Source organism: Capra hircus, chromosome 29 (assembly GCF_001704415.2).
Source record: "Capra hircus breed San Clemente chromosome 29, ASM170441v1, whole genome shotgun sequence".
Lineage (NCBI taxonomy): Eukaryota > Metazoa > Chordata > Mammalia > Artiodactyla > Bovidae > Capra > Capra hircus.
In genome coordinates, this window is record NC_030836.1 from 46,048,243 (window position 1) to 46,070,274 (window position 22,032).

General features: G+C 52.5%; 2 protein-coding genes and 1 pseudogene across 2 annotated transcripts; 2 read left to right on the forward strand and 1 right to left on the reverse strand.

Annotated features, from left to right (window-relative positions):
- LOC108634250 (interferon-induced transmembrane protein 1-like) lies at positions 5,816-7,148 on the forward strand. Its single transcript, XM_018043602.1, has 2 exons — positions 5,816-6,088; positions 6,811-7,148. The coding sequence occupies exons 1-2, from the start codon at positions 5,903-5,905 to the stop codon at positions 6,997-6,999; spliced, it is 375 nt and encodes a 124-aa protein (XP_017899091.1). The 5' UTR covers positions 5,816-5,902; the 3' UTR covers positions 7,000-7,148.
- On the reverse strand, positions 9,683-10,765 carry LOC108634238 (interferon-induced transmembrane protein 3-like). The gene is made up of 2 exons (XM_018043445.1): positions 10,406-10,765; positions 9,683-9,967 (listed from the first exon to the last, which is right to left on the reverse strand). Exons 1-2 carry the CDS (start codon positions 10,652-10,654, stop codon positions 9,776-9,778), a joined length of 441 nt encoding a protein of 146 aa, XP_017898934.1. The 5' UTR covers positions 10,655-10,765; the 3' UTR covers positions 9,683-9,775.
- LOC108634209 lies at positions 20,656-21,415 on the forward strand (annotated as a pseudogene).

Genomic DNA, 22,032 nt, shown 5'->3' on the forward strand with positions numbered 1-22,032 from the left:
GAACTCCACACGTGAAGAGTACAGCCAGGGGCTCCACACCGACCAGAAACTGTGTTGGGACTCACAGTCCCCACCTAGGTGCTGAGACAGATTTGGGGGGCTGGGGTTTTACATCCAAAATAGGGAACTCTGAAAGCTGTGGCTGGGGGGGCCTCCCAGTGAGAGATTGGTTGCCCAGTGCAACCAAGGCAAGGCGTGGGTGCCCAAGGGGTTGGGGGGGGTCTATGTCTCCACTGTCCCAAAACGTCCTCCTTCCCTGCCTCGTTAGGAAAGGTACATCCTTCACACTCAGATACATTCAGATCTCGAGTCTGGTCCAGAAGAGAGAAAGATGCTGTGAGGACACTGCCCCCTGGTGGGTGAGTGGCCGGCGAAGGGGCCTGAGCTGAGGGAGGGTGGGCCCCGGGGCTCCTGGGGAGGCTGAGAGTCTGGGAGGAAGAGATGGAGGCCCCAGGAGTGGGGGGCCCACTGGGCACTAGCCTGCTCAGGCCCTAGGGGATGGGCAGGGGTGGGTGCCCATCCTTCCCGATGCTCAGTGGCTCAGTTGTGTCCAGCTCTCTGTGACTGCATGACTGTAGCCCACCAGGCTCCTCTGTCCATGGGATGCTCCAGGCAAAAATACTGGAGTGCCATTTCATCCTCCAGGGGATTTTCCCAACCGGGATCAAACTCTCGTCTCCCGAACTGGCAGGCAGATTCTGTAGCACCAAGCCACAGAGGAAGCCCCAGAATGGTAGCAAATCTGAAATTCGTTTTGAAAACTCTACCTTATTGAAAGGGTGGGATTTTTCATACTCAACATGGCTAATTACAGGGCTTCCCTGGTGGATCAAGATGGCTCAAGGAGACCTGGGTTCGATCCCTGGGTGAGGAAGATCCCCTGAAGAAGATAATGGCAACCCACTGCAGTACTCTTGCCTGGAGAATTCCATGGACAGAGGAGCTTGGCAGGCTACAGTCCATGGGGTCACAAAGTGTCGGACATGACTGAGTGACTAAGACCTTGGCTTTGATGGCTAACTATATGACCCAAAACATTTAAACCTATTCCCATGTATCATATTCATGTTCCAAACACAAATTAATCCTACCCTGCACTGGAATTGGCACACATGTCAATTCTACTGCGAAACAGATGGGAGACAGTAAGATAACAATGAAACCGTATCAAAGAGACGGAGAGTAACAGAATATCTAGATACAGTCAGAATCTCTTTTCTGAAGTCCTAGAAGAAAGTTTCACTGTTCTGCCTGCTTTTCTGTAGGTCTGGGCATTGCGATGCCATCTCATTTTGGATGTAACCATGAAGTAATCTATTAACTGCACCTACGCGAAACTGGAAACGAACAGAGACGGTTCTGTCGTTTTTGAGATTGCATCCAAGTACTGCGTTTTGGACTCTTTTGTTGACCATGAGGGCTACTCCATTTCTTCTAAGGGATTCCTGCCCACAGTAGTAGATATAATGGTCATCTGAGTTAAATTCACCCATTCCAGTCCATCTTAGTTCGCTGATTCCTAGAATGTCGACGTTCACTCTTGCCATCTCCTCTTTGACCACTTCCAACTTGCCTTGGTTCATGGACCTAAAACATTCCAGGTTCCTATGCAATGTTGCTCTTTACAGCATTGGACCTTGCTTCTATCACCAGTCACATCCACAACTGGGAATTGTTTTTCTTTGGCTCCATCCCTTCAGTCTTTCTGGATCTATTTCTCCACTGAGCTCCAGTAACATATTGGGCACCTAATGACCTGAGGAATTCATCCTTCAGAGTCCTATCTTTCTGCCTTTTTGTGCTGTTCATGGGGCTCTCAAGGCAAGAACACTGAAGTGGCTTGCCATTCCCTTCTCCAGTGGACCACATTCTGTCACACCTCTCCACCATGACCCGTCCGTCTTGGGTGGCCCCGCATGGCATGGCTTGGTTTCACTGAGTTAGGCAAGGCTGTGGTCCATGTGGTCGGATTGGCTAGTTGTCTGTGATTGTGGTTTTCAGTCTGTCTGCCCTCTGATCCCCTTCCTGTTCGTCTCCAAGTCAAACCATTCGATATCACGGTAATCCAAGTCTATGCCCCGACCAGTAACGCTGAAGAAGCTGAAGTTGAACGGTTCTATGAAGACCTACAAGACCCTTTAGAACTAACACCCAAAAAAGATGTCCTTTTCATTATAGGGGACTGGAATGCAAAAGTAGGAAGTCAAGAAACACCTGGAGTAACAGGCAAATTTGGCCTTGGAATACAAAGTGAAGCAGGGCAAAGGCTAATAGAGTCTTCCCAAGAGAACACACTGGGCATAGCAAACACCTTCCTCCAACAACACAAGAGAAACCTCTACACATGGACATCACCAGATGGTCAACACCGAAATCAGATTGATTCTTTGCAGCCAAAGATGGAGAAGCTCTATATAGTCAGCAAAAACAAGACCAGGAGCTGACTGTAGCTCAGATCATGAACTACTTATTGCCAAATTCAGACTTAAATTGAAGAAAGTAGGGAAAACCACTAGACCATTCAGGTATGACCTAAATCAAATCTCTTATGATTATACAGTGGAAGTGAGAAATAGATTTAAGGGCCTGGATCTGATAGACAGAGTGCCTGATGAACTATGGACTGAGGTTCGTGACATTGTACAGGAGACAGGGATTAAGACTATCCCCATGGGAAAGAAATGCAAAAAAGCAAAATGATTGTCTGAGGAGGCCTTACAAATAGCTATGAAAAGAAGAAAAGTGAAAAACAAAGGAGAAAAGGAAAGATATTCCCATCTGAATGCAGAGTTCCAAAGAATAGCAAGGAGAGATAAGAAAGCCTTCCTCAGTGATCAATGCAAAGAAATAGAGGAAAACAACAGAATGGGAAAGACTAGAGATCTCTTCAAGAAAATTAGAGATACCAAGGGACATTTCATGCAAAGATGGGCTCGATAAGGACAGAAATGGTATGGACCTAACAGAAGCAGAAGATTTTAGGAAGAGGTGGCAAGAATACACAGAAGAACTGTACAAAAAAGATCTTCATGACCCAGATAATCACAATGGTGTGATCACTCACCTAGAGACAGACATCCTGGAATGTGAAGTGAAGTGGGCCTTAGGAAGCATCACTACAAACAAAGCCAGTGAAGGTGATGGAATTCCAGTTGAGCTATTTCAAATCCTGAAAGATGATGCTGTGAAAGTGCTGCACTCAATATGCCAGCAAATTTGGAAAAATCAGCAGTGGCCACAAGACTGGAAAAGGTCAGTTTTCATTCCAATCCCAAAGAAAGGCAATGCCAAAGAATGCTCAAACTACCGCACAATTGCACTCATCTCACATGCTAGTAAAGTAATGCTCAAAATTCTCCAAGCCAGACTTCAGCAATACGTGAACCGTGAACTCCCTGATGTTCAAGCTGGTTTTAGAAAAGGCAGAGGAACCAGAGATCAAATTGCCAATATCTGCTGGATCATTGGAAAAGCAAGAGAGTTCCAGAAAAACATCTATTTCTGCTTTATTGACTATGCCAAAGCCTTTGACTGTGTGGATCACAATAAACTGTGGAAAATTCTGAAAGAGATGGGAATCCCAGACCACCTGACCTGCCTCTTGAGAAATCTGTATGCAGGTCAGGAAGCAGCAGTTAGAACTGGACATGGAACAACAGACTGGTTCCAAATAGGAAAAGGAGTAGGTCAAGGCTGTATATTGTCACCCTGCTTATTTAACTTATATGCAGAGTACATCATGAGAAACACTGGACTGGAAGAAGCACAAGCTGGAATCAAGATTGCAGGGAGAAATATCAATAACCTCAGATATGCAGATGACACCACCCTTATGGCAGAAAGTGAAGAGGAACTAAAAAACCTCTTGATGAAAATGAAGGAGGAGAGTGAAAAAGTTGGCTTAAAGCTCAATATTCAGAAAACGAAGATCATGGCTTCTGGTCCCATCACTTCATGGGAAATAGATGGGAAAACAGTGGAGACAGTGTCAGGCTTTATTTTTATGGGCTCCAGAATCACTGCAGATGGTGACTGCAGCCATGAAATTAAAAGACACTTACTCCTTGGAAAAAAAGTTATGACCAACCTAGATAGCATACTGAAAAGCAGAGACATTACTTTGCCAACAAAGGTCCGTCTAGTCAAGGCTATGGTTTTTCCAGTGGTCATGTGTGGATGTGAGAGTTGGACTGTGAAGAAAGCTGAGCACCGAAGAATTAATGCTTTTGAACTGTGGTGTTGGGGAAGACTCTTGAGAGTCCCTTGGACTGCAAGGAGATCCAACCAGTCCATCCTAAAGGAGATCAGTCCCAGGTTTTCACTGGAAGGACTGATGCTAAAGCTGAAACTCCAATACTTTGGCCACCTCATGGAAAGAGTTGACTCATTGGAAAAAATCCTGATGCTGGGAAGGATTGGGGGCAGGAGGAGAAGGGGACGACCGAGGATGAGATGGCTGGATGGCATCATGGACTCGATGGACGTGAGTCTGAGTGAACTCCGGGAGATGGTGACGGACAGGGAGGCCTGGCGTGCTGCGGTTCATGGGGTCGCAAAGAGTCGGACACGACTGAGCGACTGAATTGAACTGAACACAAAACTGGAAAACGCTGCCTATAAAGAGTTCTGCAAACATGGAATTGTGATGTGCAGTATGTTTTTTCTTGCTTCATCCCTGCTAGAAAGATGAAAGTGAGTCTCTAATTATGGCAAAATGTAGCTTCCCTCATGGAATGGCACCCGACTCCAGTACTCTTGCCTGGAAAATCCCGTGGATGGTGGAGCCTGGTGGGCTGCAGTCCATGGGGTTGCTAAGAGTCAGACATGACTGAGCAACTTCACTTTCACTTTTCACTTTCAAGCATTGGGGAAGGAAATGGCAACCCACTCCAGTGTTCTTGCCTAGAGAATCCCAGGGGCAGGGAAGCCTGGTGGGCTGCCGTCTATGGGGTCACACAGAGTCGGACACGACTGAAGCGACTTAGCAGCAGCAGCAGCTTCCCTCATTGGCCACACACCCTTGGGCTGACATTCAGACTAAAGAATTCTTCACATCAAATGAAATTGGAGTAATAGCTATAAAACATATTAAACACCAAAAGCTGCCTAAAACACTGTTGTTTATTCTGAATGAGAAGGAACAGTGTAAAAATCAATTGTTACCAACTTACCTAGAGGGATCTTTAAAACAAGTCAAATGAGTATTATTCACCCTTCAGAAGGAAGGGAATCCACGCTACAGTGTGGATGGACCTTGAGGACAACATGCTCAGAGGAATCAGCCAGTCACCAAACAACACATCCTGTCTGACTCCACTCACACAAGGACCCTGGAGGGGTCAGATTCACTGACACAGGAAGCAGACAGTGGGCCAGGGGCTGCAGGAGGGCAGCGGAAGGGAGTGAGTGTTTCCGGGGACAGAGTGTCCCTCTGGGAGGGGGAGCAGGTCCCGGAGGTGGACGGTGCTGCCGGCTGCCCCGCAGTGTGAATGGGCGCGGCCGAGACGGTCAGCTTTCCGTGTGTTTCACCACAGTTAAGAAAAGGACAAAGTCTCGCGTCGATAATCTGATTAATGATCAGCTCTAGTGATCTCCCCGGGTTGGAAACCAGGCCTCTGTTTAGCCGGAAGGGCTGCTGGCAGGACCTTGGCACTAGCAGTGCCGCCCAGGGAGAATTGGGCCCATAAAATTACATTGAGGCCTCAGGCACCTGTTCCACCCAGCAAGGTCCCAGATAATCCAACCAATTCAGAAACAAAAGGAGGCAGAAAGTACTAAGAAATAAAAACTCACCCAGAATGGGACCGCCCACTGAAATCCACTGGCATCTCAGACTACAAAACGGGAAACTCATTTCTCAGCCTTTCCCTGTACACTCAGCACATAGATCCCCTACACAGACATGCTCAAGGAGGAGAACGAGGTGGCCGTGCTGGGGGCGCCCCAGAGCCCGGCGCCCGTGACGACCACGGTGATCAACATCCGCAGCGACACCACCGTGCCCGACCACATCGTGTGGTCCCTGTTCAACACCATCTTCATGAACTGGTGCTGCCTGGGCTTCGTGGCGTTCGCCTACTCTGTGAAGGTGGGTGGGCACCTGGGGCGTCTCCAGAAAGTGCTGGGAGCCTGGAGAGGGCCCAGCCCGATGGCGCGTGCACTGGGGAGCCCCTGGAGACGCCCCAGCCCAGATGGCACGTGCACTGGGGAGCCCCTGGAGACACCCCAGCCCGGATGGCGCGTGCACTGGGGAGCCCCTGGAGACACCCCAGCCCGGATGGCGCGTGCACTGGGGAGCCCCCGTGTGTGCGGGTCTGTGTGCATGCTCTTTGGGTGTGTGTGTGTGTGTGTGTGTGTGTGTGTGTGTGGCTTGGGGGATCGTTCCCAGTGAGACTCATGGTGAGGCTGCCTGGGTTCACATGCGGTGGAGCTGGGGGTCTGTGTCTCTCACATGCCAAGACAGCCTCGTTCCCAGCCTCATCAGGGAAGGCGCAGCCTTCACACTCAGCTTCAGAAACTCGAGTCTGGTCCGGAAACAAGGAAGGTGCTGCAAGGACCCTGACCCCTGGTGGGTGACTGGCCGGTGAAGGGGCCTGAGAAAGGGAGGCTGAGCCCTGGGGCTCCTGGAGAGGCTGACTCTCTGTGAGGACACAGACAGAGGCCCCAAGAGGAGAGGGTCTCACTGCCACTGTCCTGTTCAGACTCCAGGGAACGGGAGTGTGAGGGCCCATCGGGTGACTGGGACCAGCAGGGGGGACCTGAGCCACAGGCCTGGCGGTCCCTGGACCCTCACCACCTCTCCTCCTCCAGTCTAGGGACCGGAAGATGGTCGGCGACATCACTGGGGCCCAGAGCTACGCCTCCACCGCCAAGTGCCTGAACATCTGGGCCCTGGTCCTGGGCGTCTTTCTGACCATTGGATCGATCGTTGCTCTTGTGTTCGTCTTCGTGGCAGTCTACAGTATGGCTTTGGAGACAATGAGAAATAGAGGCTACTAGCCGCTGTCCATGGAGGCGGCCCAGGGCCTCCACCGTCCTTGGTGGCTTTGCACCCGAGGCATGGGCCCGCCCCGCTCCCAACCCGTAGGCAGCAGTTTATAGACACAGATTGTCAACCGCTGAATCAATAAAGTGCCCTTGTCTGTGAAGCTGCTGTGATGTCTCCTGCGGAGGGGACACTGCTGTGACCCTGGCGGCCTCTGGAGAGCCCAGAGCGGTCAGCTGCGGGCTGACTGAGAAGGCCAGAGCAGAGCTGGTGACCCCACCCTGGTCAACAGGAACCCCCAGAGGAAAGACCCCTTCCTCCCCTCAAAACCAGCAGGCCCTGCTGGGTGGAAGGGTCTCGCAGACACTGGGGACCCTGGGGCATTGTTGTGAGCCTGGGATGCAGACGGGGAGACGGGGGCCGCCCTAGCCCAGTGTGGGGAGAGACACCCGGACAGGTGTCTCTGTCTCTGACGCCCCAGGGGGAGCGGGTGGGGGGCCACACCCCGGCTGCGGAGCCGCTGTGCCCTGCACAGGGCGTCCTGGGTGTCACCCAGAGAGGCTGGAGGAGTCCAGCAGCCACAGGCTGCTGCCGGGGAGGGAGCCGTCCACACGCCCTTTGGGGACCCAGGCTCTCCCGGGCTCACTCGGGTCCCAGGGCTAGTCCTGCCCGGCTCTCACGGAAGCCAGCAGCTCTTCATAGTGGGTTCCCCTCCTCCTGGCACTCAGAGGGGATGGACGCCCAGTCCCCACTGGGCCCTCCCTGGGAGCCAGGCTGGTCTGGATCCTCCCTGGAGGACGGTGACTCGGATGAGGTCGCCCACTCTCTCTTGGGTCCCACAGGCGAGCACAGGGGCTCAGCCTCAGGGACGCTGAGTCCTGCAGGAGAGGCTGGCAGACTGCCTCTTTGAGTCCAGGAAGGACGGTCTCCCAGGCAGGGAGGAGGGGGACAGCTGTGTGACCCTGACCCCTGACCTGTGAACCCACAACCCTGGCAGGCCCTAGGGGGTCCCCACATCCTCTCAGGTGGGCAGCAGTCCTGAGGGCTGGTGGCACTGAGTGTAGCCCGCCTGAGCTTCACCGATTTGCGGTGAGGGTCCTGCTAGGTGGGAAGCCCCCTGGTGCAAGCCGCAAAGGCCCGTGTTCCGGACCTTCTGAAAGTTCACGGGAGGCCCGAGGCATCAAGCAGGGGAAACTGAGGGACCTTCCCTCGACGGCTCTGGGAGCTGACGGCCGGGCTGTGAGCAGCTGTGGTCCTCGGAGCCACATCCTGGCCTGGTTCCAGGGGACAGTCCCGTGTTCCTCTGTCAGCTGCGGGTGACCTGGGCGGGGCTGAAAGAGTTGGGGGAGCAGGAGGACAGAGCGGGGAGGTTGGAGCCCTGGGCCAGGGTGACAGGGGGTCCCTTTTCCAAGGAGCCCGTGGGGAGAAGGCCCTGCCCTGCTTTGCCTGGACTGGGCCTCGGAGGAACTGAGAAGACAGGGCTCCTTAAGATGCCAGGTTTGGTCCCAGCCTGGGGAGGGCAGAGCAGGGCAGATGAGTCCCAGGCTGGGGGTGGGCAGGCGTGCCCCTGGCCCCTTCCTGTTGCTGCTGGCACGGGAAGATTCTGCCTCCCCAGCCCACCCAGCGGGGTCTGCGCCGCTGGGCAGCGCCCCTGCCAGCTCCAGGGCTTTACCGGCTGCTGGCTCTCCCCCGCCTTGGAGGAAGTCCTTCCCGACCCTGAGGGGCGTGCCTGCCAGCCTCCGCCAGGACTTCCTTGGTGCTGCCCCTCGTGCTCATGGGTGTCAGACCCACAGGGTGAGGGGCTCCCTCCTGGCCCACCCTGGGATCGCAGCCTCCCCCAGTCAGGGGGCTGGGGTAGGCACAGACTGGGGAGGGGACCCACATGAGGAGTCAGGGGACAAGGGGGTGGCTCCGCTGCCCCTCTACACGCCCCGGCCCAGATGGGGGTGGGCGTCTGCCCTGCCCCTCTAGTGCCCCCGTGTCTGGAAGCCATGGCAGAAGAAGGATGGGGCTGGTGTCGAGGGCAGGGCAGGGCAGGGGCCTCTCCTCTAGCTGAGCAGCACGGGGCTCTCTCTGCAGCGGGGGCCTGCGGGGCCGTGCGAAGGACAGTGACGAGAGGGACGTGCCGCAGCGTGCGAGAGGGAGCTGGGCGCCAGCAGAGCCGGAACTGGCCGGCGTCCTGGCCGGGCCGCCCTCGGACCCCCGGAACTGCTGCTCTTCGCTCCCTGGGAAGCTGCTAGCCACCAGTCAGCTGCAGGCCGCGGCCCTGGCCTGCTGGCGCCGCCCCCTTTCTGGAACCTCCGTGCTCTGGACCGTCCTCGCTGTGTTGTGACCCCCGCCCTCTGGACGTGCCTGGAGCACAGTAGACTTGCCACCCGAATCTGCATTTCTCCAACTGCAAATCCTAAGGCGCCAGACTATCTTCTTATTTGCAGGCTTCTGAGCGGTTTCTTCTGTTTTGTCAACAGAGCCGAGGGTGTTCTGCGCCCAACCCTTGAGGAACCCACACCCCAACCCCCTGACCAGTAACTGCAGCCCCAGCCCAAGGCCCCAGGCACGCCGGGCCAGAGGACTGGCCGGGCCCCGCCTAGAGCCTCAGAGCATGTGGGACAGTGCGGGGCGGGAGGAGGTGGGCTCGGGCTCACGGCCAGGCTGGGACTCTCAAGGGCCCCCTCCCCAGGTCAAAACACAGCGCCCTCACATACAAATGCCTCCTTTTATTTCTTGGTGGACAGATGCCTGTATAGGCTGTAGGAAAAAGGGGTGACTGCCTCGGGCTGTGGGCAGGGACTAGTGGCCTCCGTAGTTCTGTATGAGCTCCAAGATTGCTTGGACGATCATCAGGGAGCCGGTGGACACAAGGATGATGAGGACGATACTCAGAAGGATGCCCAGGACCAGGGCGCAGATGTTCAGGCACTTGGCGGTGGAGGCGTAGCTCTGGGCCCCAGTGATGTCGCCGACCATCTTCCGGTCCCTAGACTGGGGGAGGAGAGGTGGTGAGGGGCCTGTGCCTCAGGCCCCCCTGCTGGCCCCCCACTGCCCGTTCCTCCCAGCGAGGACCCACGCCCGCCCGCCCCCTGGAGTTGAGCAGGACAGTGGCCAGTGAGCGCTCCTCCCCTCCTGGGGTCTCCATGACCTTTCCCACAGACAGTCAGCCTCTCCAGAAGGCCCAGGGCTCTCCCATCCTTCCTCTCAGCCCCCTCACTGGCCACTCACCCGCCAGGAGACAAAAGGCTGACCCTGGTCATCCCCACACACCCCCTGCAGCCTCATCATGACCTGCATGTACACACACACACACACACACACACCATGCACACAACAGAACACACAGCGGCTCCCCAACCCCCCGTGTCACCGGGCTGGGCCTCTCCAGGCTCCCAGCACTTTCTGGAGACGCCCCAGGTGCCCACCCACCTTCACAGAGTAGGCGAACGCCACGAAGCCCAGGCAGCAGCAGTTCATGAAGATGGTGTTGAACAGGGACCACACGATGTGGTCGGGCACGGCGGTGTCGCTGCGGATGTTGATCACCGTGGTCGTCACGGGCGCCTGGCTCTGGGGCGCCCCCAGCACGGCCACCTCGTGCTCCTCCTTGAGCAACTCATAGGCTGGGGGCACCACACCGTGGGCCCCAGTGAATAAGAGCTGGGAAGTGCAGTTCATGGTGGGGTTGGAGTATCTGTGGTCCAGATTCCAGCACACACTCGGGGGACCCTCCTTTACCCAGGAGTTTCGATTTCTCCTAAGTTCCCTTTTCCTGGGCCGTTCCGTTTCCTAAGTGGAAATGGGCTGGTCTTAGGAGGAGGGATGAACCGCTGAGTGTCAGGTTACACCGGGGTCAGTGGGAGGGAGGCTCCTTTCCCAGAGGCTGGAAGGGGCTGGAGGTTTCCTTCCACCCTCCCAGGTTCTCGGCTGGGACTCCCCTCTGTCATAATAAAAAGACAGTTTAACAGGAGAAAAATAACAGTTTACCAACCCGTATACCTCTTATCTGTGGGAGGGACCCAGAAAAGCTGAGCAACCTCCCCAAATGCTGAATGCCGTTTGAGCACCCAAATGCCATCTGAGCTCACGATGAGAGGCTGTGGTGGGCAGGAGAGGCCTCCCTGGGGAGGTTACCCCGAAAAGCCCAGAAATAGGGTGGCTTCCTGCAGAGGTCAGTCCTTGCCGCCTCCATCCATGAAAGTTTCCAGGAAATGCGGTCGGCCCCTGGTCCTGGTACAATAGTGTTAGTCGCTCAGTCGTGCCCGACTCTTTGCGACCCCATGGACTGCAGCCCACCAGGCTCCTCTGCCCATGAGATTTTCCAGGCAGAGATACTGGAGTAGGTTGCCATTTCCTTCTCCAGGGGATCTTGCCGACCCAGGGATTGAACCCGGGCCCCCGACACCGCAGGCAGATTCTCCACCGACTGAGCTACACAGGAAGCCCCCTGGTGCAATAGGGGCACCCTTACAGGGAGGCTTGCCTAGTTCATTAAATGTCTCTCATAGGCTGACTTCCACTCAGTCAGAATTGAAAATAACCCGTTAAAATAATCAGTGTACCAAGAGGCTTATTTGGGGCTATGAATTCTACTTCCCTTAACACCCAAGTCAGGCCCTGTGTTAGCCACACCCCCTTGCCTATTTAGGGATGTGGTCTGGGGACCCTTCCCCAGCCTGGGGGTCTCAGGCCCAAGCCTGCTGCAGCGCCCACTGTCCCCATTCGCGGCCCCTGCCAGGCCCCACTCAGCCTCACCCCCGGGCCCAGAGGAGCCCCGCCCCCACCGCCAGCCCCCCAGCTGCACAGGCCTCCCCTCTGAGGGGCACTGGCCCCCCAGTCCTGAGTCCCCGCTCCAGGCGGGGTTTGGGTCCTTCCCAGTTGCAGGTCAGCACCCAGCAGCCCATGTGGCCTGTCCCGAGGAGTCTCCCGCGTTCCCCCCTCATTTCTCATGGGACCTGGGGTGGCTCCAGAGGGAGCGGGCCTGCTGGCATGACAGTTCCTGGGCTTGGGGCTGTGCCCCCTCCTTAGGGACAGGGTGGGTTGGCTCTGTGGCCAGATCTCCGCTCTCTTCAGACTTCTTGAAAAGAGCCAGTCATTTTACCAGCAAATAGATTCACACACAGGAATAACAGATAACGGCAATTCAGGACAAGAAAGTCATAGCAAAAACTGTAACCACATTTGGGGAACAAAGGGGAAGGCGTTACTCTCTGTAGAGAAAAAGGAGGCAGTTGAGGGGCGGCAATGAGCAAAGTCCATCAGAGAAACGCGGCGAGCAGGGTGGTTGCGGCTTCTGCGGCTGAGCTGCAAGGACTCTCGTCAGCTGGAGTTGCTGTTGGCATGCAGAAGCACCCCCTTCTCCTCTAGGTTCTCTTGGCTGGTCTAGGAATTAAGTTGTCATAGACAATTAGGACAAAACCAAGCAAAAGTTTAGCAACATGTACACATGGGAGAGACCCAGGGGAACGGGAGCACCACCGAAACAGCCAAGACCCTCAGCTCAAATACCATCTTCAGCTAACGACAAGGAAGGTGCTGGGGCCAGGGTTTCGTGACTTGAAGGGGCAGCTGAACTGGAAATAGAAAGCAAATGTTTGGGAAACAAATGTTTGCTTGGCCAGGCAGGGACACGGGGACACAGACTGGACTCTGGTCTCCAACAAGCCCTTTTTCCAAATTATTTTAGGCTGTTATGGGGAGGCAACAATAAAAGCTTCCCAAATCCTCTGTTTCATTTTCCTTTTTAAAAATAAATAATCAGCCTAAATTAATCCTTATGCCAAAGAGAAACACTTTGGGACAGCAAAGTTTGCTCCTCTTCAGTGGGTACTATCGTTACAGAACGTTACAAGAAAACCAGAACCGACCTTTCGGCCAACCCAGTATGTCCTTGTGAAAGCCCCAGCCCTCCTCGGGTTGTGCACAGGCTTCTCATCATGTTTTCCTTGAGCCAGGGGAAAAGCTCTCCAGGCAAACCTGGAGCCATGTGTGCCTCCTGGAAGTTTCTGGTTAAGGTGTTATGGAGCCTCAATGACCAGCAAGAGGCCTCTGATCCCTCATGAAGAGAAAACAGAATGTAAATACAGAGAGAGCACACTGCCCTTTACCCTCCAGCTGCCAGCAAAGACTTGCCCAAGCACAGACACCGCTGCCAATCATCCCCTTGTGAGGGGCACTGAGGGGCGCTCATGAGCTGTAGCTTCTGCAGACCCTCGGGTCAGAGCAGAGGTGTCAGCATCAATCAACCAAGGCTACCTCAAATTATGGGTGTCCCAAAGCTGACAAATAGCCCGATTTACATGGATGGCCTTTCAGTTATCTTACAGATCTTGTTTTTCCATCCAGGGTTGGATTGCTTTGAAGCAAGGAATGGGGCATGGAATTAATTAAGGAATCTGAGCCCACGGTGGAGTTGGGACAGGCCTGCAGGCTAAGCTCTCTTGCCCTCAGTGCGTCAGTGGTCACCCCAAACAGGAAGACATGTCCCTCTACACCTCCAACAGGAAGGCCTCTGCCCTTCCCACACAGCAGGAGGGAGCAGGTTTCTCTCTGCCGCCCCAACCCCGGCAACAGCCCAGCCGGAGACCTCAGGCCCAGCCCCGGAACCTCGTTACTTTGCACCCCCGCTCCTCCAGTGGACTCCGGTCATCACCGCCCCTGCCAGCTCCCCCTCTCCCTAGAGTAGCAAGCCGTCTGTCCAGGCTCTCTGGGGTTCCGTCTGTCCACCATGGTGCGCATATCCTGAGTTGCATTTCCTCTGCTGTTCCTGAATAAACCTGTCTCTGCTGGTGCTGACTGGAAAAAATGCACAAACTAAATGTCGAAAATTATGTTTTATTTTGCAGACGAAACTGAGGCCTTAAGCCTGAGAGAAAGCCTCTCTGAGGATAAGGGAGGAGCCAGGACATACAGGAGTTTTGCAACAAAAGCCAAGTAGTCAGAACATGAAGATTACTGGCACTTAGAGGAAAACCAGACACCCTATGCGGCCGTCTAGTACTGTTCTACGAATGGGGAGGTGCGAGCGTCTGGGCTCACTGGAATCATTCCTCGGGCTGCACCTCCGCTCTCTGGGGCCAGGGCCCTGCACTTCCCTGTCCAGCATCCCCCCAGAGGGGTGGCCATAGTGTCCACAAATCCTTGTTTACTGATGTGGTAGGCGACGTGCTGTGCCTGCAAGCTTTTCCTGCACTTTCAATTCTTGACCTACAGAGTACGCTGTGTAGCTCATATTTATTGAATTCCAATATTCATTGGTTTTGTAAGTTTTTCTTGGGCAATAAAAGTATCCTAGAAACTATAAACCTTGTTACCTGCCTAACGGACACCTGCCTGTTTGACCCATCTGGGTCTTGGGCAGACTGGAGAGCAGAATGGAAGTGTGGGGGGTGGCCGCCCTGCACACCCTGGGCCCTGAGGTGGTCAGTGTCCGGCCCTCTCCCAGGGTGGGCGGCTAGTTTAGGTTTTCCTCCCTGCTGGGCCAATTCCAGAGCCCCCCAGCCAGCCCTGTGGCTCTCATCCAGAAGCCGCTGACCCCGTAAGGACAGTCCAGCACCGCCTGCTTCCGTGTCTATCGCACCTCGAGGTGGGGGGTGACTGCTGGGGTGGGGGCCACCCACTGCCCCATGGCCACAGGGAGAACCAGCCTTGGGTCAGGGCCCCGCGTGAATCCACAGCTGACAGCACCCTGCCATTCTGCCATCTGGCATTACTTCTGGCATCGTGCTGCTCTTTACCTTCACTTTGTGTGCTAAGTGACTCAGTCGCGTCCAGCTCTTTGCGACCCCAGGGACTGTAGCCCTCCAGGCTCCGCTGCCCATGGAATTTCCCAGGCAAGAACTGGAGTAGGTAGCCACTCCCTTCTCCAGGGGATTTTCCTGACCCAGAGATCGAACCCAGGTCTCCTGCCCTGCAGGCACATTCTTCGCCCTCTGAGCCACCAGGGGTTGTTTCTGTGCTTTTTAGCTGGCGTCTGTCTTCACTGAAACATGCAAACTTACCTGCTCAAATCTTACCCCCAGAGGCACCGTGAAGCTCACACGCTTACGAGGCAACATGTCCCAGAGCTGCAGCCAGCTCCTACCCACATCTGGGGCTGGCCTCTCAATCGCCGGGAACATGTGCCAGTTGTGGAAACTACACAAAAAAATAGTGGGGTGGAGAATTCTCAAAGCCCATCTCTCCACAAAAGCAGGAAAAAATTTGCAAAAAACATCAGAATCAACATTTTCAGCCTCTGAAAGTAGAGAAAGTCTTGCAGAAATCAGAGGAGTGCTTAATCAAGAAAAAATGGTGTGATTTCAGCACAGAGCTGTGCGGCATTCTATCTAATCCTGGTTCCATCCCTCGTGTCTAAGCTCCGCGGCAGCCTCGCAGACAGCAGCCTGTAGTCTGTTCCAGACTCTTGCCGAAGTCTGAAGAGGCAGGAGCACTTCCTAACTCATTCTCTGAGGCCAGAATCACCCAGACACCAAAGTCAGAGAGAGAGACTGCAAAGAAAACAAAGACCAATATCCCTTATGAGCATAGGTGCGAAACCCTCCGCAAGCTCTAGCAAACTGAACCCAACATGTTACGTACACACCACGACTGTTACCAGCAGGGGCTGGAGCCAAACTCAAGCTGCTCATTACTCCATGTTTGACAGACAGACAAGTTTTGTTGGTGGGAGAAGAAAGATGCTTTACTCAGGAAGCTGGCAACCTGGGGAGATGACAGACTGGTGTCCCCCAAACCACTTCTGAGTTGCCGATCAGGGCAAGCGCTTTTAAAGGAAAGCGTCCAGGGTTTGCAGGTGACGGCCACGTGCAGAGCAGCACAGTCAGCGCTGACCAGCACCCTGAAACTGGTGGTGCAGGGCCTGGTGAGCGGCATCTCATCTGGAGTGAAGTGAATCTCCAGCGCCAGGGTCGGGCTGCTCTCGCCCCCTTGAGGGCAGTTTCTGGCGGCGTGCCGCATGGGGCAGCTTAAGCCGCTGCTACAGCCTGGCCACCGTGCTGTCCAGCTTCTTCCCTCTGGCGCCAGCTTCAGCTTCAATTCAGTCGCTCAGTCGTGTCCAAGCCTTTGCGACCCCATGGACTGCAGCACGCCAGGCCTCCCTGTCCATAGTCAACTCCCGGAGGTTACTCAAACTCATGTCCATCGAGTCAGGAATGTCATCCAACCATCTCATCCTCTGTTTTCCCCTTCTCCTTCCGCTTCAATCTTTCCCAGCATCAGGGTCTTTTCTAGTGAGTCAGTTCTTTCCACCAGGTGGACAAAGTATTGGAGTTTCAGCTTCAGGATCAGTCCTTCCAGTGAATATTCAGCACTGATTTCCTTTAGGATGGACTTGTTGGATCTCCTTGCAGTCCAAGGGTCTCTCAAGAGTCTTCTCCAACACACAGTTCAACAGCATCAGTTCTTCAGCACTCAGCTTTTTATATAGTCCAACTATCACATCCATACGTGACTACTGGAAAAACAATAGTTTTGACTAGATGGACCTTTGTTGGCCAAGTAAGGTCTCTGCTTTTTAATATGCTGTCCTGGTTGAACATAGCTTTTCTTCCAAGGAGCAAGCGTCTTTTAACTTCATGACTGCAGTCCCCATCTGCAGTGATTTTGGAGCCCCTCAAAATAAAGTCTCTCACTGTTTTCATTGTTTCCCCATCTATTTCCCATGGAGTGATGGGCCCAGATGCCATGATCTTAGTTTTCTGAATGTTGAGCTTTAAACCAACTTTTTCACTCTCCTCTTTCACTTTATTCAAGAGGCTCTTTAGTTCTTTGCTTTCTGTCATAAGGGTGGTGTTATCTGCATATCTGAGGTTATTGATATTTCTCCCAGCAATCTTGATTCCAGCTTGTCCTTCAGCCAGCCTGGCATTTCTCATGATGTACTCTGCATATAAGTTAAATAAACAGGGTGACAATATGCAGCCTTGACATACTCTTTTCCCAATTTGGAACCAGTCCACTGTTCCATGTCCAGTTCTAACTGTTGCTTCCTGACCTGCATACAGGTTTCTCAGAAGGCAGGTCAGGTGGTCTGGTATTCCCATCTCTTGAAGAATTTTCCACAGTTTATTGTGATCCACAAAGTCAAAGGCTTTGGCATAGTCAATAAACAGTAGATGTTTTTCTGGAATTCTCCTGCTTTTGTGATGATCCAATGGATGTTGGCAATTTGATCTCTGGTTCCTCTGCCTTTTCTAAAACCAGCTTGAACATCTGAAAGTTTACGTTTCACATACTGTTGAAGCCTGGTTTGGAGAGTTTAGAGCATTACTTTGCTGGCGTGTGAGACGAGTGCAATTGTGCAGTAGTTTGAACATTCTTTAGCGTTGCCTTTCTTTGGGATTGGAATGAAAACTGACCTTTTCCAGTCCTGTGGGCACTGCTGAGTTTTCCAAATTTGCTGGCATATTGAGTGCAGCACTTTCATAGCATCGTCTTTTAGGATTTGAAACAGCTCAACTGGAGTTCCATCACCTCCACTAGCTTTGTTTGTAGTGATGCTTCCTAAGGTCCACTTGACTTTGAACTCCAGGATGTCTGGCTCTGGGTGAGTGATCACACCATCACAGTTATATGGGTCATGAAGATCTTTTCTGTACAGTTCTGTGTGTTCTTGCCACCTCTTCTTTATATCTTCTGCTTCTGTTAGGCCCATAGCATTTCAATGTTCCCTTGGTATCTCTAATTTCTTGAGGAGATCTCTAGTCTTTCCCATTCTATTGTTTTCCTCTATTTCTTTGCAATGATCACTGGGGAAGGCTTTCTTATCTTCTTGCTATTCTTTAGAACTCTGAATTCAAATGGGCATATCTTTCCTTTTCTCCTTTGCCTTTCACTTCTCTTCTTTTCTCAGCTATTTGTAAGGTCTCCTCAAACAACCATTTTGTCTTTTGCATTTCTTTCTCTTGGGGGTGGTCTTGATCACCGCCTCCTGCACAATGTCATGAACCTCCTTCCGTAGTTCTTCAGCCATAGTTCATAGATCTGTCTATCAGATCTGATCCCTTGAATCTATTTGTCACTTCTGCTGTATTGTAAGGGATTTGATTTAGGTCATATTTGAATGGTCTGGTGGTTTTCCCTACTTTCTTCAATTAAGTCTGAATTTTGCAATAAGGAGTCCATGATCTGAGCCACAGTCAGCTCCTGGTCTTGTTTTTGCCTACTGTATAGAACTTCTCCATCTTTGGCTACAAAGAATATAATCAATCTGATTTCAGTATTGACCATCTAGTGATGTCCATGTGTAGAGTCTTCTCTTGTGTTGTTGGAAGAGGGTGTTTGCTATTACCAGTGTGTTCCCTTACAAACTGTTATCCTTTGCCCTGCTTCATTTTGTACTCCAAGGCCAAGTTTGCCTGTTACTCCAGGTATCTCTTAACTTCCTACATTTGCATTCCAGTCCCCTATAATGAAATGGACATCTTTTGGGGTGTTAGTTCTAGAATGTCTTATAGGTCTTCATAGAACCGTTCAACTTCAGCTTCTTCAGCATTACTGGTGGGGGCATAGACTTGGATTACTGTGTATTGAATGGTTTGCCTTGGAAAAGAACAGAGATCATTCTGTCTTTGAGATCTCTGTTTTTGAGATTGCACCCAAGTACTGCATTTCAGATGCTTTTGTTGACTATGAGGGCTACTCCTTTTCTTCTAAGGGACTCTTGCCCACAGTAGTAGATACAATGGTCATCTGAGTTAAATGGATTCACCCTATCCAGTCCATTTAAGTTCGCTGATTCCTAAAATATTGATGTTCACTCTTGCCATCTCCTGTTTGACCATGTCCAATTTGCCTTGATTCCCGGACCTAACATTCCAGATTCCTATGCAATATTGCTCTTTACAGCGTCGGACTTTACTTCCATCACCAGTCACATCCACAGCTGGGTGGTGGTGTTGCTTTGGCTCCATCTCTTCATTTTTTCTGGAGTTATTTCTCCACTGATCTCCAGAAGTATGCTGGGCACCTACTGACCTGGGGAGTTCATCTTTCAGTGTCCTATCTTTTTGCCTTTTTGTACTGTTCGTAGGGTTCTCAAGGCAAGAATACTGATGTGGTTTGCCATTCCCTTCTCCAGTTTAGTATTAGTATCTGTGAAACAACTAAGAATGTGGAACAGACACTGTTACCCATGTCCTTCGGGGAGGAACTAAAGATTCTGTGACAGATAAATAATGGCTGATTCGCCGTTTAAATTGTTGCCTGCTTTTATGGCCCAACTGCTATCATTTTTATCACTACATAGTCTCATCTTTTAGATTAATTCTTGAACCAGGCTTTTGTGACTCAGGGTTAGGCCCCTAGGAGACTAAAGCCTTTTTCTACAAATAAGAATCAGGTCCCGTGGAGGGGCCTTTGTACCTGGGAAAGCCCCTGCAGGTTCCTGCTGGGTTTCATGACCAAGAGGCATTTATTCCAGAAATGCAACCATGGTTTAAGAATATAAGTCAATTAATAACATCAGAGTAATTAATACATGGTATTAATAAATGAAGAAAAACACTCTGTGATTATCACAGTTACTGCAGACAAAGCACCTGACAAAAATCCAACAGCGTCTCCTTTTGGAAGCATTTCAAAGAAAAAAGCACTTCTCCCACTTGATAAAGGACATCTACAGGAAAGGTACAGCTCAGAGCACACGTAAAGGTGAACGGCTGAAAGCTTCTCGAAACTGTAGACCACTTTGGGAAGCACACGGTCATTTTCACAACATTGGTCCTTCCGGTCCGAGAACGTGATGTAGCGCTCCGCCTGTTTACATCATTTCCGGTTTCACAACATTGGTTCTTCCGGTCCGGGAACGTGATGTATCTCTCCACCTGTTTACATCGTTTTTTATTTCTTTCATCACTGTCGTGTAGTTTTCTGTGCACAGGCCTTTGGTCTCCTTAGGTAGGTTTATCCCTAGGTACTTTGCTGTTGTTGCTGTGGTGAATGGGATTGCTCCCCTAATTTCTCTTTCTGATTTTTTGTTGTGTATAGTATATAACAATATATCCTTATCAAATTGCCAATGGCATTTCTCACAGAACTAGAACAAAAATTTTACAATTTGTTTAGTAACACAAAAGACCCCAAGCATCAAAGCAATCTTGGGAAACAACAGAGCTAGAGGGATCAGGCTTCCTCCAGTTGATCCCTTCCTATGGGATTCCTTCCTGGAGGAATCTGACTTCAGACTATACTACAAAGTTACTGTAATCAAGACAGCATGGTACTGGCACAAAAGCAGAAACATAGATCAATGAAGCAAGGTAGAAAGCTCAGAGATAAACCCACACACCAAAGGGCACCTTATCTTTGACGAAGGAGCAAACATATACAATGGAGAAAAGACAGGCTCTTCAATAAATGGTGCTGAGAAACCTGGACAAGCACATGTGAGATGAAATGAGAACGCCTCCTGTCCTCCCTACTGGCTCCAGAGGGAAGTCTCTGCATGCTGCCGCTGGTCGGTGGCCCCTGCCCAGGCCCAGCATGTGCCTGTCGTGGCAGAGGGCACTGCCGGCAGCTGGCTTGGGGTGGTCCCGGTGGTGGCAGTCCAGCTGGGGCAGCAGGCGCTGGAGTGCCAGTGGTGCTGGGGCCCATGGGGCTGCTGGCGGGCCGTGCAGTTCGAGCAGGAGGACTTGGGGATGGTGGGCATGAACCGCATGGCATTCCGCTAGGGCAAGGCCATGACCCTCATCTTTGTGGGCAGCGTGCCCCAGGGCAGCACCATGCTGGACCCCCTGCCAATGCGCTGGGAAAGGAGACCACATCCTCCCCCACATACTGGCTGTGCGCCAGGCCTGGTCCAAGTGAGGCTGAGAGAAGCTGCAGCCGGACGAGGCCTTCAGCCTAGAGGTGATCGCCGAGCACCGCGAGCCAGCCTGAGTCCTCCGCAGCAAAGACTCCTTTACCCTCAAGTGCTACATCGACCTGTTGGCCTCTCCCCAACTCCAGGCTCCTGCTGGTGGTGCAGGACAGCCTCTGCACCCTCCCTGGGCACTCGCAAGGGCACCATCGCTGGCTTCAACCCTAGTAGCTACGGCGACTGCCTCACCAAGGGGAGCAGGCCGTCGCGGTGATGTATGCCCCGAGCATGGAGGAGGCGAAGCGCAAGTGCCCGGCACACCCTACGAGCAACAGGTGCTGTGCCCCTGGCGCTCCCTCAAGCTCATCCTCTGCTGTGACAGCACCCTGCATCAGGACGACCTCATCTGCAAGCGCTGCAGCCCAAGTCCAGGATCGGGCTCCACAGGCCAGGCCCTCGAGCCTGTGAACCTGGACGCTCTCTCCAAGTGGACTGGCCACATTCCTGGGGATGTGCTGAGGGACATGGGCCAGATGGCCCCCATGCTGGCCCAGCTCAGCTATGACCCCTGTGCAAACCCACCCAATTGCTACAACCCCAGCCCCACCCCATGGTCATCAACCACACACACCAGGTCTTGAAACAGGGACTACAAAACACAGGTCAGTCTGAAAGGCTGCTTTCAGGTAGACAAGAACAGCACCTCTTCCCACCTGAGAAGCTCGTGATTCCCAGATCTCCGCAAATGGCTTTGTTGCCAGGAGAAACTGCATTAGAGTGGAAACTGGACCTTTAATCCAAGCATATTGTTCGCTGTTATATTAATCGCCAAAACAGGGGGAAGGTATATGCATATGTTTGCAAAAGCCGAATTATTGAAAACTTACCTCTTCACACTCTATCTTAGGACAGTCTGGGGCAGAGGACCAAGAGGGTGGAAGCAGGCTGGTTTCGAAACGTCGGCATTTTTTCCCTGAAAACTTTTTCTAAGAAATGGATCTGCAGGGTCTTCAGGGACAAAGCCACCGCCCGGGCCTCTCCTGTGGACTCTTACTTTCGAATTCAAAGAATCTGTGCGAGAGTTTAGTATATGAGGTCTCCTTTGATTCTCCTTTTCTCTTTGGTTCTACTCAGCTTCACAGAGGAAATATTTCTATAATTTGAATAAACTGAATGGCGGGAAAAAGCACTTCCTAACACCATACACAAAAACAATCTCAAAATGGATTGAAGACCTAAATGTAAGGCCAGAAACTAT

Coding starts and splice junctions, on each gene's coding strand:
- LOC108634250 (XM_018043602.1), top strand. CDS start 5,903: ATGCTCAAGGAGGAGAACGAGGTGGCCGTGCTGGGGGCGCCCCAGAGC. Junction 6,089..6,810: donor CGTTCGCCTACTCTGTGAAG/GTGGGTGGGCAC, acceptor CTCCTCCTCCAG/TCTAGGGACCGGAAGATGGT.
- LOC108634238 (XM_018043445.1), bottom strand. CDS start 10,654: ATGAACTGCACTTCCCAGCTCTTATTCACTGGGGCCCACGGTGTGGTG. Junction 9,968..10,405: donor CGTTCGCCTACTCTGTGAAG/GTGGGTGGGCAC, acceptor CTCCTCCCCCAG/TCTAGGGACCGGAAGATGGT.